Genomic DNA, 15,594 nt, shown 5'->3' with positions numbered 1-15,594 from the left:
CTTACAGACATTACTATAAAACTCAACCCCAGGTAAGTAAGGGGACAACTAAATAATAACCAAACCCACTGGCCTAAGCCCGGGGTAAAAAAAAAAACCCTATTAATGCCCACCCCTAAAACTTCACTTTTATTAGATTATGATATAATAGAGTGCAACTTTAAAACAGGGTAATGATGTTGGTGATGATAAACATTGGTTATAGCCTGCTGGCTTATATTGATCACAGTGGGTCTGCAGCATCCACTTTATAACACCAAAACCAATTGTTAAAAACTGTAGCCCCCTCTACATGTTTCGTCGTCTTGGCAAAGTCATCAGGAGGAAATGGGCCGACATTGTTGCTGATTTTTACTCTTGTTTTATTAGATATCCACCCCCAGTATTTATGCATAGCGCTTTATCTGTCTTCCCAAACCTCTGGATACTTTTTGCGTTGCTTTTGTTAGCCCTAAGTCAGGGTATTGGTGCCGACCACGCTTCTAGCCTTAGTGTATATTTCAGAATGAAGAGAGCACAGTGATGCTGGTGGATGATATAATCAATGGTGCTCACCCATTCCCTTCACTAGACTATCATGACCCAGTTTATTGGATGTCAGTGCTGAAAACTTGCTGTTAACCGTGACACTTTGATGTCGATGTCTATGGCATAAAATCAATACTTCTTTATTGTATAAAACATTCAAAAAAATCCATAACAACTCCTCAGCATTTCATTGGCTTCTCCAACAGAATTGGAACACAGCTAGAAGTTCTTAGTCATGAAGCATGCTACCACAGTATTTCTTAATTACAACTCACAGTAAACATGTTCACATCATGTCTTGGGACCATGTTCTGTGTATATGTTTGGGAAATCTCCTGACTTGCTCACCCTTAAAGGACAAGTATTATGATTAAAAAACTTATAGGATAGGGGATAAGTTTTAGATCGCAGGGGGTCTGGGGGCTGGGGCACACCGCAATCTCCTGTTTGGTGTCCCAGGTCTCCAGCACAGGAGCGGGTCACTACCCCTGGCCGAATTGGGAGCCGCCACGCCCCCTCCATACAGCTCTATGGGAGAGCCGTTTGGAAATCTTTGGCTCTCCCATAAAGCTTTATGGAGGGGATGTGGTGGCTCCCGCTTCGGGCGGGGGTCGTGACGTGCTCCTGTGCTGGTAACCCGGGACTCCAAACAAGAGATCGCGAGGTGCCCCAGCGTTCAGACCTCCCAACGATCTAAAACGTATCCCCTATCCTTCGGATAGGGGATACCTTTTTAATCATGATAGTTATCCTTTAAAGACCTATTAATGTTTCCTGTGGTATCTGGCACTGAGATGTAAGTTGTGAGGTGTGGCCTCCATGGATTGAGATCTTGAAAATTTGGAGACCAAGTCAACTCTCTGGGTGATTTTATCATGTTCCTCAAGCCATTCTTATAAAGTTTAACATTTTTGCTATTAGGGAATACCATTGCCATGAGGGGGGATATTTTGTTGAACAATATTTTGGTACATTGGCCTCCATTGGCCTTGCCTTATTCCCATAGTGCACCCTGCTGCCATCTCTTTCCAAGATAAGCAATGCAACAAACGTGGTTCATCAGACCAAGCTTCCTTCTACTATCACACAATGGTCCAGTTCTAATGCTCACATTGTGGGCAATCTCGATGGTGGACAGAGCTCAGCATGGGCACTCTGACTGATCTACAACTACACAGCCCCAATATTTAATGCTCAGTGTGTTCTGACACCTTCAGTTATAACTAAAAAGCTACTTTTTCAGCAGTTTGCTTTACAGCAGCTCTTCTATGAGATCCGACTAGTAAAGCTTGCCTTTTTCCATACTCTCATCAATGAGCCTTGGGCACCCATTACCCTGCCGTCAGTTTATCAGTTTTCCTTTTACTTTAGGTAGATATAACCACGATACACTATATATGAAGAATACCCCACAAGACCTGTCATTTTTAATATGTTCTCACCCAGTCATATAATCCTCACAATTTTGTCCTTGTCAGAAACTTTTGGATCCTTACGCTTGCCCATTTTTTTCTGCTTCCAACACATCAAGAACTGCCTAATATATCCCACCCCTTCACAGGTGCTATTGTCACAATATAATCTATGTTGTCTGATAGTAGTTTAAATGTTATGGCTTATTGGTGTGTACATGTCTGACAAATGCCAAGGGACACTCTTTTGTTTGGATAGACTGGTTTCTGAAGAACGCCATTTTCCCTCATTGGGAAAGGTCAAGCTGAGATGCTCCTTTTTAATTTCAGTTTGTACAATGCCACGGAAACCTAATAGTTATAGGAGTCATACTATAAACCAATATGTCTGCTGGATTTCTTTAGTTTCCAGACACCTAATGTAAGTGATCAGTATATTACATTATTTCAAGAGTTTGATCTCTTTAACACGTTCCCGGTAGACGCGGCTTGGCATTACGCTTAAATTAATTAACTCTGCACAGTACCATAAAACTAATCTCTGGAAAATTGAGGGACTTCTGAGCTGAAATCTTAAACTTGCCAGGGCCTAGACTCCAATCTAGGTTTCCTTTCTTATTACCTGAACGCAGAGAATGTGGTCACTGGCGTTACATCATGGCAGACCGGAAAGCGGCTGAATTATGATGTACCTTTTGTAATAGATTTGCACATATGGCTTAAAACACCTGAGAATTAGAAATAATTTCCCAGTGCACACATCATTTTTATTAAATTAGTGAACGGTTGTTTTAGTTACTATGTGTCAATAGCGATGACAGTACATATTGGACTCGCCGCGACCAGCCAATGTATTTGCTTTCTTAGGATTGCCAAGCTCGGCTTTGTGTAGTTGCCCATGTTCTGGACATCTTGCTGAGTTTGGTGACCTTATTTGTAAGGAAATCGCTTTCCTTCTATTATTCTTGCTTGAAATGGCTGGAGTTATTTTTACCTGTTGAGTGTGTTTTATGTCCCATTTTCCTATTTGAAAATATGCAGCTTCTTTGTCTTCTTTTTTTTTTAGTCTTCTCAGCCCGCCAGACCTAGTATATGGGCCAAAAAATATACATCGTAAAAAAAAGGAAAGTAAAAAAAAAAAAAATGTAGAATGCTTTCCAATGGCATAAAATGTTGGAATGTAAGGTAACATTTTAGGGAAATTTAATGTATTTTGTGTTGGAAAGGCTGTGAGAGATTTTTTATTTCCCCTTCAATTAAAAATTTCACTTATTTAAAAAATAAAATAAAAAAAAGTAATTAATGGCAGCACTTGTATTACCAGGCCTTCTTACTGCTGGCATATAAGACGCTGTACGAGTGTGCACACTTTCATCAATATTTAAAGGAAATTTGAACCTAGAAATAATAAAAGTAAATAGGAGACATATTTGTCTACTCTGTTGATCAGTCTGTAGGATTTTCTGCATGTTCTTGAAGCTATCAGTCATGTATAACTCCTAAACAGAACACAGGAGTCAAAGGGTTTTTCCAGTTATTAAAAACGTATTGGATAAGGGATACGTTTTTTCATCCCGAGGGGAGTTCGACTTCCGGAACCCCTGCGATCTCCAGAAAGGGCCACGTCTCCCTGCTGAGCACTCCAGCCTTCACCCTTCGAGAACCATTGGGGACCACCTGTAAAACCAATATTGATATTCCTAAACATATTTTACCCACTAAACCATCCTAGTTTTCACAGTCGTAGACCGCTCTGTCAATCGCCAGCCGCGGTGTTGTCAGGCCACAGCTGGGTATTGCCTGAGATGCCTGTTCCTGCCGAGACCAGTTTGTCTCGGAAGGTGCGGAATGTATTACCTAGATTGTTTTTCTGATTAGAGACAGATACTGAGTTTTCTTGCACGTTACTATGGGGACTGCCATCTTGCCTGAGCTGTTTTTTTAATCAGAATTTAGTGATGTACTTTACAGCAGGACCCATGAACGTTAGACAACAATAGACAAGAACTGTCCAATCCAGATAAATTGGAGACAACACTGAGCATTATCTGTGACCTTTAGAAGTCACTCTACAGTAAGGGGCATGTTGATCTCTACTGTGAATGGTGGCGGAGCCCGTGTTATTTATAGAAAACCATTGCAAGGAATCTATCTGTACAAAACAGGAAGTCTTAGCTCAGTTTTAGACCTATTGGCTAGTATAATAACTATGGGATTTCAGGATTATTATAAAATATAGATGGCAAAATGGGAAAACTATAAAAATATATTATATTATACTATTAACTTAAAAGCCTGATTTAAACAATTGGTATTTTTTTTATGACATGGTCACTTAAATTGATTCTGGCCTCTTCTCTTTCCCAGCAGGCAGAGAGTTGAAATGTAAGGCTTAGCAAGTGAGTGGGCATCAACATTATGTATCTTCTATTGTAGACAAGGCAGGGGGAGAGGCTTCTGGGGAAAATATCTTTATATATTTCTCAGTTTACAGATATAAGACAAAATAGAGTCAGAGAAACTTATGGAGGATTTTATTTTATTTTTGTGTGATCTTTCAGATCTAAATCTGAGCTTTATTTTTGTTTAACAAAAAAGCCTAAAGGGGTTCTCTGGGGAAGTTACCCTATCTGTCCTCGGAGAGGAGGGGCCTCCACCCTTGGAGACAAGAGAGAGAAATGGCCCATTCAGCCAATCGCTGGCTGAGACAGGACCCCCGCAATAAGACAATGATTTATTTTTTACGTTCTAGGAAATACACATTGGGGCATGTTTACCACTAGGGTATATTGGCTGCATTTCACGGCCTGCCAGTGGGTCTGATGACCTGAATTGACAGCTGTTATTGCAGGTCATCAGGGTTGAACTTGCAGCCATAATAACAGACACAATGATGCGTCTGTCTGTGGGGCTCCTAGGCATTTTATAATGTGCCACATTTGTTGCCATGCCACGTGCTATTTAATAAAGGTTATTACTTTTTTTGGGATGTAAAGTCAAACTCAAGCAGTGCATGCTTTCAAGCTCAGCCATACCATTTTTGTCCATGAGGCCACACCCCCTTGTGGCAGGGCGCAGAAGTGTCTAAAACAAATACTGTTGGGAAAGGCATGTGTGTCTGAAATCTTTTTAGACCACTTTGTTATATTTGGGTAAATAAGCCAAAAATGTATGCCAAAATACTTGTAATGCTGAATCAATAGGACCTAATCGTTCAAATATTGTAGATTACTGGGTGGACATAGGAAAGGATAGTCAAGGGAATGCCCTCACCGGTTATCTCTATACAGTCTTTAGTTTTTTTCTAAAGTTTCATATTTCATTGTTTTGTAAAAACAAAACTAATTATTTTATATCAGGCACCAGGTTAGATTAATGCCCACTTACAGCTGGTTCTAGCATTGCCATTTATTTGCAAGAGAAATGGCTACCCATTTTTTGCATTTGTATAAGGATTTTATTCCCTCATTCTCTTGGTAATGGGGGGTATCCTGGAGGCCAGACCTCTACCTACCTCATTGTATGTATGTATTTATTTATTTATTTATTTAGTTGTTGCATTGAAATGTATAATAAAAGCCAAAAATGGTAGCAATGTATTACACAAATGTTAGTTTTGCTGACTATAACACTAAATCGCTTTACCATGAGTAGTTGGATACAATCACTACCAGAAATGTTAATCATGACTTGATGCCAGTTTGTTAGAATCAAGTCTAATGCCCTAATTCTCTGCCGCCTTCTAATAAGCTGTTTTTAGTTGCACTTTATAGTAACGGGAGTCACAAATATAATCTTCTATGACTGCCGTGCCTTCTGTGGTCCACACTCCCTGCATAGAAAGCTTTCAATCTGGTCTGCATTTCTGTGTAATTGCGCGTGCCGCACTTTCATGGATCAATCACTCAGCTCTATTCTGTAGCATCTAGGTAAATAGACATACTCAGACAACCATTATAATCTGCCTCCCGCATAACTCTTTGACATAGAAATAACAAATTTGCCCATGTTCCAGATGTTCCTGATCACATTAGAGATGACTGACAGGTCAGGTATGATTACCCAGCATGGCCGGCTACCCAGTTAGTAGTAGACAATAATCTAAGTAATTTAAAATGAGAAAATTTGGACTCCACATTATCATTGATTCTAAACAGATGCCAGCAATGCACAGATCTTTTCAAGCTAGCCGGGAACCTCGTAGACGGTGGGTTTCTAAACATGGAAATTTGGACAATGTAAATGTTTATCTCTTCCCAAACAGATGCGCTTTTACATGATACCTGTAAACAGGAACACAAGGCGGACAATCCATCTGCAATTACCGGTGTTATGTCCCTATGTAATTCCATGTCTGGGTTATGCTGGGTGCACTTTATATAATCTTCCTTCTTCTGGATTGTTTATAAGACGATGGAGTTACATTATCTCTGTTACTAGTACAATTATTTTCTTAAATTACAGTATTCAGCAGCTCAAAAGAATGAAGCTGCTTTACACCTATGAAAGCTTGGGCTATTCTTGATTTCCCCCATACCACACACGACTTTGCATATATATACCATGGAGAGGGAGGAAAATCTGCTTCTAGACCTGTCTGGCAGTGGCTTATCTCCTGCAGGGAACAAAGGATTGGGCATGTTGAGATTTGGGGTCCTCCATACACATTGAAAATAGCTTAAAGGGTAGATCCCACCATCCTATTTTTTTTTTTTTTTGCTAGCCCGTTCTCCCCCCCCCCCCTACGGCACTAGCCCGTTCCCTCCTAAATAACCCCCCCACCCCCCGCCGTGCTTACCCCGCTCCCTCATTACCCTTGCAGTTACTGCAGAGTCCGGCAGCGGGTGTGCAGGGACAGCGGCGGCAACGAGGCGGCAGCGATGTGCGGGAGGAGTGGCCTCCCAGCCAGTGGCCGGGGAACCGATGCGCTCGCTCCCGCCTGTCTGATTGACAGGCAGGGAGCGAGTGCAGCCTAACTGAAAAAGGACTGATTGCCACTCCAAAATCAGTCCTTTTTCAGTAGCCGGTTTTTAAATGTAAATTAAACCTTTTTAATGAAAAAAAAAATAATAAAAGTATATTAGAGATATGTTGTAGTACATAAGTACTACAACATATCAAAAAATAAAGTTGGTGACAGTGCCCATTTAACTTTTTTTTTTGTTAATTTGGCGGCACCGCCTGACTCTGCCCAACATTAACATCAGTGTTTAGAGAGAGATGGATCAGGCATGTTGAATTTAACATGCCCAGTCCTGTGGTTCTCGGGGATATATGCACTTGCAAGAGGAGCCTGAAATGCCTTACCCCCTCTTCTTTCCATGCCAAGCAAAATGTTCATGTGTACGGGGTTGATTGGGAGAGGTAGCTATTGGCTGTACTTATTTTCAGCTAAAGGTGGCCATGCACCTTCAATAGCTGTTGGCTGAACCTTCCTTCAGGCTACAGCTGTCTCTCCTGATCTCCTCATACACGTTAATGTTTGACGTGGCCAGGTGTTCATGTGTTTTCAATTATGAGAGGAGGGGTAAGCTGCTGGTGACTTATCTCTTTTAGAACAAAAGGATCAGGAGGTTTACATCCAACACGTCTGACCCTTCTTTTCCCCAACATTGTCCGTTGAAGGAGAGTTGGGAAGCCCCAATACACTTTAGACAGTCGAAAGATTCAGTCAAGTTTTGACCAAAGAGTAAGGGGACCTGCATGTTTATGGTACCTTAAGATACCTGATCAGTAGATGTTAGGATAGTCAGCATGTTAAAATCTAGAGATTTGGCTGACATTCATCTAATGAGTATGGGCATCCTTAGTATTGTAGTAACAATAATAAGTTATTTACATAGTGCCAACAAATTATACAGCCTTTTAATATTTTGAGGGGACAAATATCAGACATTACAACCCGGAGCAGTGCGGAGCACTGGCCATGAGAGCTTACAATCTATGAGGAATGAAGGTGCTTCATTTATACAATGGTTCAGTCATGCTGTATAAATAAAGTAGATTACATAAATATCACACAAACTTATCATTTCCACACTTCTTGTTAAAGACTAGGCTGTCTATACTACATGTCTATCACAATGACTTACTATGGAGCTCTAATGATCTCTATTATACATTCAACTCAATAATAGAAATAAAAAGTTAACCTTCTTTTGTAATCCTTGTAGTTACACATTAGAGGCAATCACAAGCAGTCATTGCTGGGTAAAGAGACCTGAGAAGTACTTACTACAAGCCCCTCCTTCCCAATGATGTCACTAACACTTTGCGAGCCATTATGTTATGTTCTCATGAAAACTGCTTCATACCGCAATATGTGTGTCTCCAGCAATCCCTGTATTGGCTAAAGACTCTCCTTGGCCTATGCCTCCTGACCCCCACAGTATAGACGTTCTCCCTTGGCAATTGCTGGTTCTGTGAACACTGTTTTCAGGATGTGTGTTTTGGGCACCCGCATCTCCACTCAGACCACAACGCTACTTGGCAATTCACTATGAACGTTTATTTCCCCATGAAAAAGTATATTAATTTATTTGGGTTTAAAAGACTTTTCTATACTCCAAAGGGACTATGTGTATCGTTTTCTAAGCTCATGAGCAACATTTTTTTTTTGAGAAACCACTGAAGATACAGATCTTATTTTGACCTCGGCAAACAAGTGTAATCGGAGAGAGCGTGTTTATGTATTAGCGAGAGGACATTTATGCCCCGTGCCAACCGATGGAAAAACAAATAGGAACAGTGCGTTTTTATAGAGTACATTTACATTTATAATGGCGCATAGAGGGTTGTGAAGGATCGGGCATTACGTCTCATTAATACAATGTTTAGCTTAGCCTTCAGAAGTTGGAAACCCATCTTACAGCTTATCATGTTACTGGGCCTTTTTGGTTAAACATCTTGTAAAGCTGTCCTTTTGATGAACAGCAACAGTTATTCAGACTAAAAATAATAGCAGACCCGTGCAGCAGCGATCCCCGGGGAACGTTCATATTTTCGTAGACAGCAGACAGAACGAGGGGGGAAAAAAAGGCATTTTGTCCTTTTTACCCCTAGTAATCCCCCTGGAAAATTAAACATGTGCTATGAATTGATATCGGCTCATGCCAGGTTAGCTCCCCATAGAGGGCTCACACAGTCAGTGCGGCTACATTCTTGGACTGCAGTCTGATAGTTTGTGTGTATGATGGATAGCAGCTTACGCCGTGTGCTACTGTAGAACACTGAGCTACTGTTTGCCTTTGCAAACTTACTCAACTCTGCCTCTAATAACTAGTATTTGCTGCGGGTCGGGCTTAACCCTCATTAAGAAGAAGAAAAAAAATCGGAGGTAAAAAAGAGAAAAATAACAGACTTTCTTTATTTCTAGATCTAGTATAGTTAGTATGTTCTTTGCATGGTTCACTTCTTGTTGATTAACACATATAGTAAGGCGAGGATGTAGGACGGTACCATGATCCGTTCTGTGCAGTGCTAAAAAATTGGAGCATTCTTTACCCTTAAGTCTCGTTCACATCAGCGTTGAAGTTCTGTTCACGGAATCTGTCGAAATAGCGGGACTTAAGTGGAGAAATCTCGCTCAAATCCTGAAAAACAGCTGACACTGACAAAAAAAAAAAAACAGAAGGATCACATTTAAGTCAATGGAATTCGTTGGTTTTCCATTGTGTAATGGACTGTTCAGCTTATTTTTTTCTGCCAGGAATGGACTCCTGAACGGAGCTCCAACACAGATGTGGACTGTGCCTTAGACCAGTGTTTCCCAAGTGCATTTCTCAAATACCCCAACAAATCATGTTTTTAGGATTTCCTTAGTCTGATGATATAATTATAGTCAGTGCATCAAGGGATATCCTCAAATGAAGACCTGTTGGGGGCACTTGAGGACTATGCTTGGGAAACAAGAAATCATGGCTGAACACATGGTTCAGAGAAAAACAAAAATGGAAAGATTCCTGTGTTTTTCACCTCTTAATACTGACGAGCAAAATGAAAACTCACCCTGTCTGGTTACCTGAAAGTTGCAAGTTAAAGATTCCCTGTCAGCTCTCCTGGCATGTCGCTTTCAGGCTTGATCCGTCACTCGACATGATTGAGTATAATAGGTTTTGTCTGGTGTCCGCCAAAATGTCCACCATTTTAATGCTCTATTTTTTATAAAAATTTTTATGAAACTAGTCCACATCATGTCTGATTGGCCAGGTTTCCCTGTTATTCCTCCTAGAAATGTTTGAATACATTTTCAACTGGATGTTACCATTCTCCTTGCCATCTGATCTTTCCATACAAAATCTGACAATGTTCAGTTGCCCTATTGATGAAGGGGAAGGGCAACTATTTCTACCTACGTATCCTGGAGGAATACAAGTAGCATAGCCAGTTTACATGGGGCATATGAGTATTTTTTAAAACAAACATGAGTTGAGCTTTTTTTAGGTGTTTTCTGGGGCTTTTCGTTTTGATGGCCTATCCTAAGGATATCAGTGTGGCCCGACTCCTGGCACCCCTGCCAAATAGCTGATTCAAGGACCTGTAGCTCTGGTGCCTCCTCTTTGCTTTCTCCTTATATTTGCTTTCTTTCTATACTTGATATTGTAGCTAGTCACTATATAAAAGCATAGAAATTGCATATGTCTACGACTGAGAAGGGGCTACACATTTAGAGTCAGGTGACTATTCCTTTTGTTTGATTGAATGTGACGAATGAACAAGTGACCGTAAAGTTACCTGGAATTTGTTCTCCACTCCGAACAGCTGCCTGACAGTCACTTAAGTGTAAGAAAACTACCGAAACTTCTCTAGGGGTTCCACCTGAAGGGGAGCAGACTAGGACACCAGGAGGATCAGTCAGTTCAGGCAACAGACTTACATATCCAGAGTAATAAAGCACTTGACTTTTGACTCAGACTGCACAAGATCTGATAATATGGCCCAAGTAGATGCACAGCCTCAGGCTTTTCTATATACGATGTGTAGAATTTATATGTTTTATACATCATTGCTCAAATACGATCAGCGCAGCGCGGAAACTATGAAGGCATAAAGTTATGAAATGTAGAATATCAACATTATTTTTATGGAACATATGGAAATACAACTGTTAATTGAGCAGTAAATTAAAAAAAAAAAAAAGTTTCAAAGTAACTGGAGTCGAGATTCCATGGACCACCCCATTTAGTTTTTGGAAGCTGAACGGATGAGTCATCCCATTCACTGACTAGCATCACTTAGAATGGAAAAACAATTAATCCTGGAGTACGTGTTGGTTATTTGTCTTTAACTAATTAGAATAAATCTCGTCTTTCGATGTTTTTTTTTTTTTTTTTTTACGATTTGCATAGAACACAGTCTGATGGATAAATGACATTTTTAGCCACATGCCTGTATTATTGCCGTATTGATCTTTGATGACTTGGCTGATACTCGAGTGGAAACTGCCGGCTCTTATTGACATGCTCCAGGCCAGCCATCACACAGAACTGTTAACTAAAATTAATGAGATTACATTTTCTGTTTTATTTTCATTTTATAGGTCTGTATGAGCTCTTGGCTACGCTGCCGGCCCAGCTGCAGCCGCATGTGGACAGCCAGGAAGACCTGACCTTCCTTTGGGATATGTTTGGTGAAAAAAGTCTCCATTCACTGGTGAAGGTAAGCCATATTGAAATGCCATTCATGACTCAAAGACAACATTATTAGGGATTATGTCTGAATGGCCTCAGAACTTTTAAAACTCGCGGATGGTGTAAAGTAGATATGACGATTATGAGCGCAGTCTGGGCTGGTATAACAGGAAACTGCAGTTTTTATGTTATAGCGAAGAAAGTTTTCATAGGGCTAACTATTGGCACTTTTAACCCAGTCGGCAGGAAAACCTCTTCCTGAAGTATTTCACACAGAAAGTCGTTTTAGTTAGCAGTGGCATTGTAAAAAAACAATATTTTACCATCTGACTGCCTTAGGGTTACATTGCATTAGCTACTATAGAAAATTATATAAAAATAAATTTTTTTCTTGCAAAATTACATAAGGAATGTGTTATACAGGTTCTCTTAGGCTGGGGTCACTCTTGTGTTGTATTTTCTGTTGTTCTGCTCCATCTTTGGAGTAGAAGAGTAAAAAATTGGTGCCGGCAGATCCGTTACATGCTGGATACAAATGGTGACCATCGGACTTTAATGAGCACTTTCCTGGTATATAGCACTGCATGGTATATACATTTTCCTAGTTTGAAGGCACCTGCAGATCGGCAGATTGCATTGTGATGCCTCCTAGTGTGGCTAAATAAAGTTAAATTACATAAAAAAAAAAAGTGGACAGTGACATTTTTTTAAATAAATTATGTAAAAGTGTATAACAAAATAAAAAAATCACATACACATGTATTCTAAAAGCAAGTCCACTTCAGCAGTCCAGAAAAACTTGTGAAAAATGTGTATTTAATCAAGTACGTACAAGCGTGATGGAATAATTAAACGTTTTATGCACAAATTCTACTGATCTGCTGCAGTGGACTTGCTTTTGGAGCCAATTTGAGACCCTGGACCCCGATGCTTGCACCTATTCTGTTTCTGAACTTTCACCTTAAATGTGCAGCTGTTGTCTTTCTGATATATAAATATACACACACTCAATGTGGTATTGTACAATAAAATTACTTTATCTTACTATTTAAACAGTGTGGTAAACACCTTAATAATAAAATGAATACAACAATGGAATAGTCGTCCCCCCACCCCCAAAAAAAATATTTTAATTAAATGAAATAAAGGTAAGTCAGTACTCTTTGTTGAAATGATGACTTATCTAATGATGGGGAAAGACCTGCATATAGGTCAATATATTAGGGGAAAAAATAATTATATATATATATATATATATATATATATATATATATATATATATTATTTTTTTATATATATATATATATATATATTTACTTATACGCAGGTTTTACCCCACCACTAGATGAGTCAGCATTAAATAACAATTTTGGAGTACAGAAAAAAGTACTGATTTCGTTTTATTTCATTTTATTATATTGTACATTATATTATTGTGCAGATGTTGTAAAAATCTGTACCTATTTGGAATTTTTGTAATTATACCCAAGAAAGATAATACTATTAATGCCAAATGATGAACAGAAAAAAAAAACTTTACATCCAGGTATTAAATATATAATTTTTTCCATTTACATCAGAGATTAGTCAGTATATTGCATTCACCACAAAATGAATGAAAATTACAACACATCCCGCAAAAAAAAAAAAAAAAAAAAAAAAAATTATATAGATAAGACAACAAAACAATGACCTGAAAGAGAAAAAAAAAAGAAACTTTTTTTCCCTCCCTATTTTATAATATTTACTGCACTTGGTTTTCCTCTCAGACTGCCAATATTTTCATTGCGCATACTTGACTTTACATGAAACCTATACAGCGAAACACCACTTCCTCCAAAAAGTGTACGTCAAACAGTCGTCTAATGTCAGCAGGCAAGGGGTTAAGCCTATACCACGGACTGTAAATGCTTATTCAACATACACAAATGTTTGCTTGCCCTTGTTTGCATGGATATCTCTGGCTGCTACCACAGAACATGTAGACTTATTTTGAATGGTTAGCATTAAGAACTTGGAGTTAAGCTTAAATAAATAAATGTTCACAGAAGAAAAAATTATAAGGAATATATATGTATTTTTCTGAGTTCCCGCATGGCAGCGTTTCAGTAGCCACATTCATTTAAAATAATTTCCTTTAACAAAGTCGAGTGAAATTCTAGTAAGTTGTTTCATGCGATGGCTTTATTCCATAAAAACAGTGTTTTAGCATAAACGTACAGCGTCGGGAAACACGGCAAAGGCATCTCATCTCGTACGAAGTGGGTTAGGTATTTTTCTGAATTCTTGGGCTGACTACATAGAGCATAAGCCATGTTAGTGGATGGTAGTAACGCTCTGCCCTAAAAAGTAAGTATGTAAGAAGAGAATGCATTGGCTTAAATAAAGGATAAATTAGAACATGATTATTTTTATGTTCTACATCTCCAAGAACACCAAGGAACTGTTTTTACAAATATAAAATGTAGTTTATTCCTCCCCCTGGATCTATACAAAAAAAGCTGACATACTTACCTCCCACACTCCCCCAGTGCTGCAGCTGTCAGATCTTTCCAGTCCTCGCTCTGGACTTATTTCAATGATGTTTCACTCCGCACCCAGCCAATCACAGAGCTAAGGGAGACGTCCTTAAAAGTAGAAGGAACATGAAATTCTAAGCACTGCAGCATTGGGGGAGCAGGGGGAGATAAGTATGCAAGAGTTTCATTGTTTTAATACAGGGTTACAGGCATATACTACAATTTTACATTCCCTTTGGAAACCCCTTTAAACTATTAAAGAACATGGACGTTTACGTACATTTACGTCCTCTACATGACCGCGAGAATCGGAGCGGTGCTCGCATCATGCACTGCAGGTTCCGGCTGCTATCAGCAGCCGGGGACCCACCGGTAACAGTTGACATTGTGGTTTTCATTTAGTAACATTGTGGTTTTCATTTAAATTTCCTCCCTAAAAAAATATTTTTTTTGGTTTCACCGTACATTTTATTGTAAAGTGAGAGGGGTCATTACAAAGTACATTGGTCACGCAAAAAACAAGCCCTTTTATGGGTCTGTAGATGGAAATATAAAAGTTATGGATTTTAGAAGGTGAGGAGGAAAAAACGAAAATGCAAAAATAAAATTGGCCTGGTCCTCAAGGTTTTAGAGATTTGTAAACGACTTCTATTTAAAAACTCAAAATTGTATCAAAACTCAAGCTGTCCGGTACTTATCATCTGCTGTATTGCCATAAGAACGTCATGTAGTTCTTTCCAATCTATCACCTTGCTCCCTACTGCCAGGGCTGGACTGGCCTACCAGGATACCGGGGAAATTCCCGGTAGGCCGCTCCGCTCTGTGAGCCGAGTCGGCCTGTGCTAAGCCCCCAGTCCCATTTAAAGACAGATACGAAGCTGACCACCCACATGAGCACACAAGGTCCTGATACTAGTGTCAGGACCTTGTGTGCAGCGGCTGGAGAGCGGTGGAACTGAGAGATATAAGCTCCCAGCCCCACCTCTCACTCTAAAAGGGCCGGTGTAAAGGGGGCGCAGTAGCACCTGTAGCGGCAGGCCGCCAGCGCTAGGAGGCCGCCTTGAGGACTTGGGGTCCAAAAAAAGAAGGCTGCCGCAGTCAGTCATTTCTTCAGACAACCATTGCGGCCCTTTAAGAGTACTGCAGTGGCTGCCTGGAAGAAGATCAGATGTCACGCCCGATGCTGGCAGAAAGGAGCACGCATAGCAGCAGGGACGGCGTTAGGGCGGGGAAAACAGGGCAATTGCCCAAGGCCCCCATCCTCCAGAGAGCCCCCTGCAGCTTCCCTGATACACATGGGTCCAGAGAGTGCATCGTCAGCAGCCTGCAGGATTTGGGAGTGCTCCTTGCTGTAATTAATTACTGCTAGCAGCAAAGGCTCACTTCACAGGGCAGTGTGTGCTGTCAGTCCTCTGCTCCTTTTAGAACCAAACTCCCCCTCCCCCGGCCTCTCTCCTCACTGGGATGTCTTCCGTCTTCCTGCTGCTGGTGTAATACAGCTGAGCA

At 40.2% G+C, this 15,594-nt stretch overlaps 1 protein-coding gene across 11 annotated transcripts in view; it reads left to right on the top strand.

The window, feature by feature from the left end:
• The window catches only part of MPP7 (MAGUK p55 scaffold protein 7), a 413,461-nt gene that overhangs the window by 175,276 nt on the left and 222,591 nt on the right, over window positions 1–15,594 (top strand). For all 11 annotated transcript variants that reach the window (XM_056519406.1, XM_056519411.1, XM_056519401.1 and 8 more), the window contains one exon: window positions 11,479–11,597. In XM_056519406.1, the coding sequence (XP_056375381.1) occupies window positions 11,479–11,597 (119 nt within the window). The remainder of the gene's footprint in view (window positions 1–11,478; window positions 11,598–15,594) is intronic.

This window comes from Hyla sarda, chromosome 5, assembly GCF_029499605.1.
Source record: "Hyla sarda isolate aHylSar1 chromosome 5, aHylSar1.hap1, whole genome shotgun sequence".
Lineage (NCBI taxonomy): Eukaryota > Metazoa > Chordata > Amphibia > Anura > Hylidae > Hyla > Hyla sarda.
Note: the sequence above shows the minus strand (reverse complement) of the source record. Positions and strands in the feature narration are given on the sequence as shown.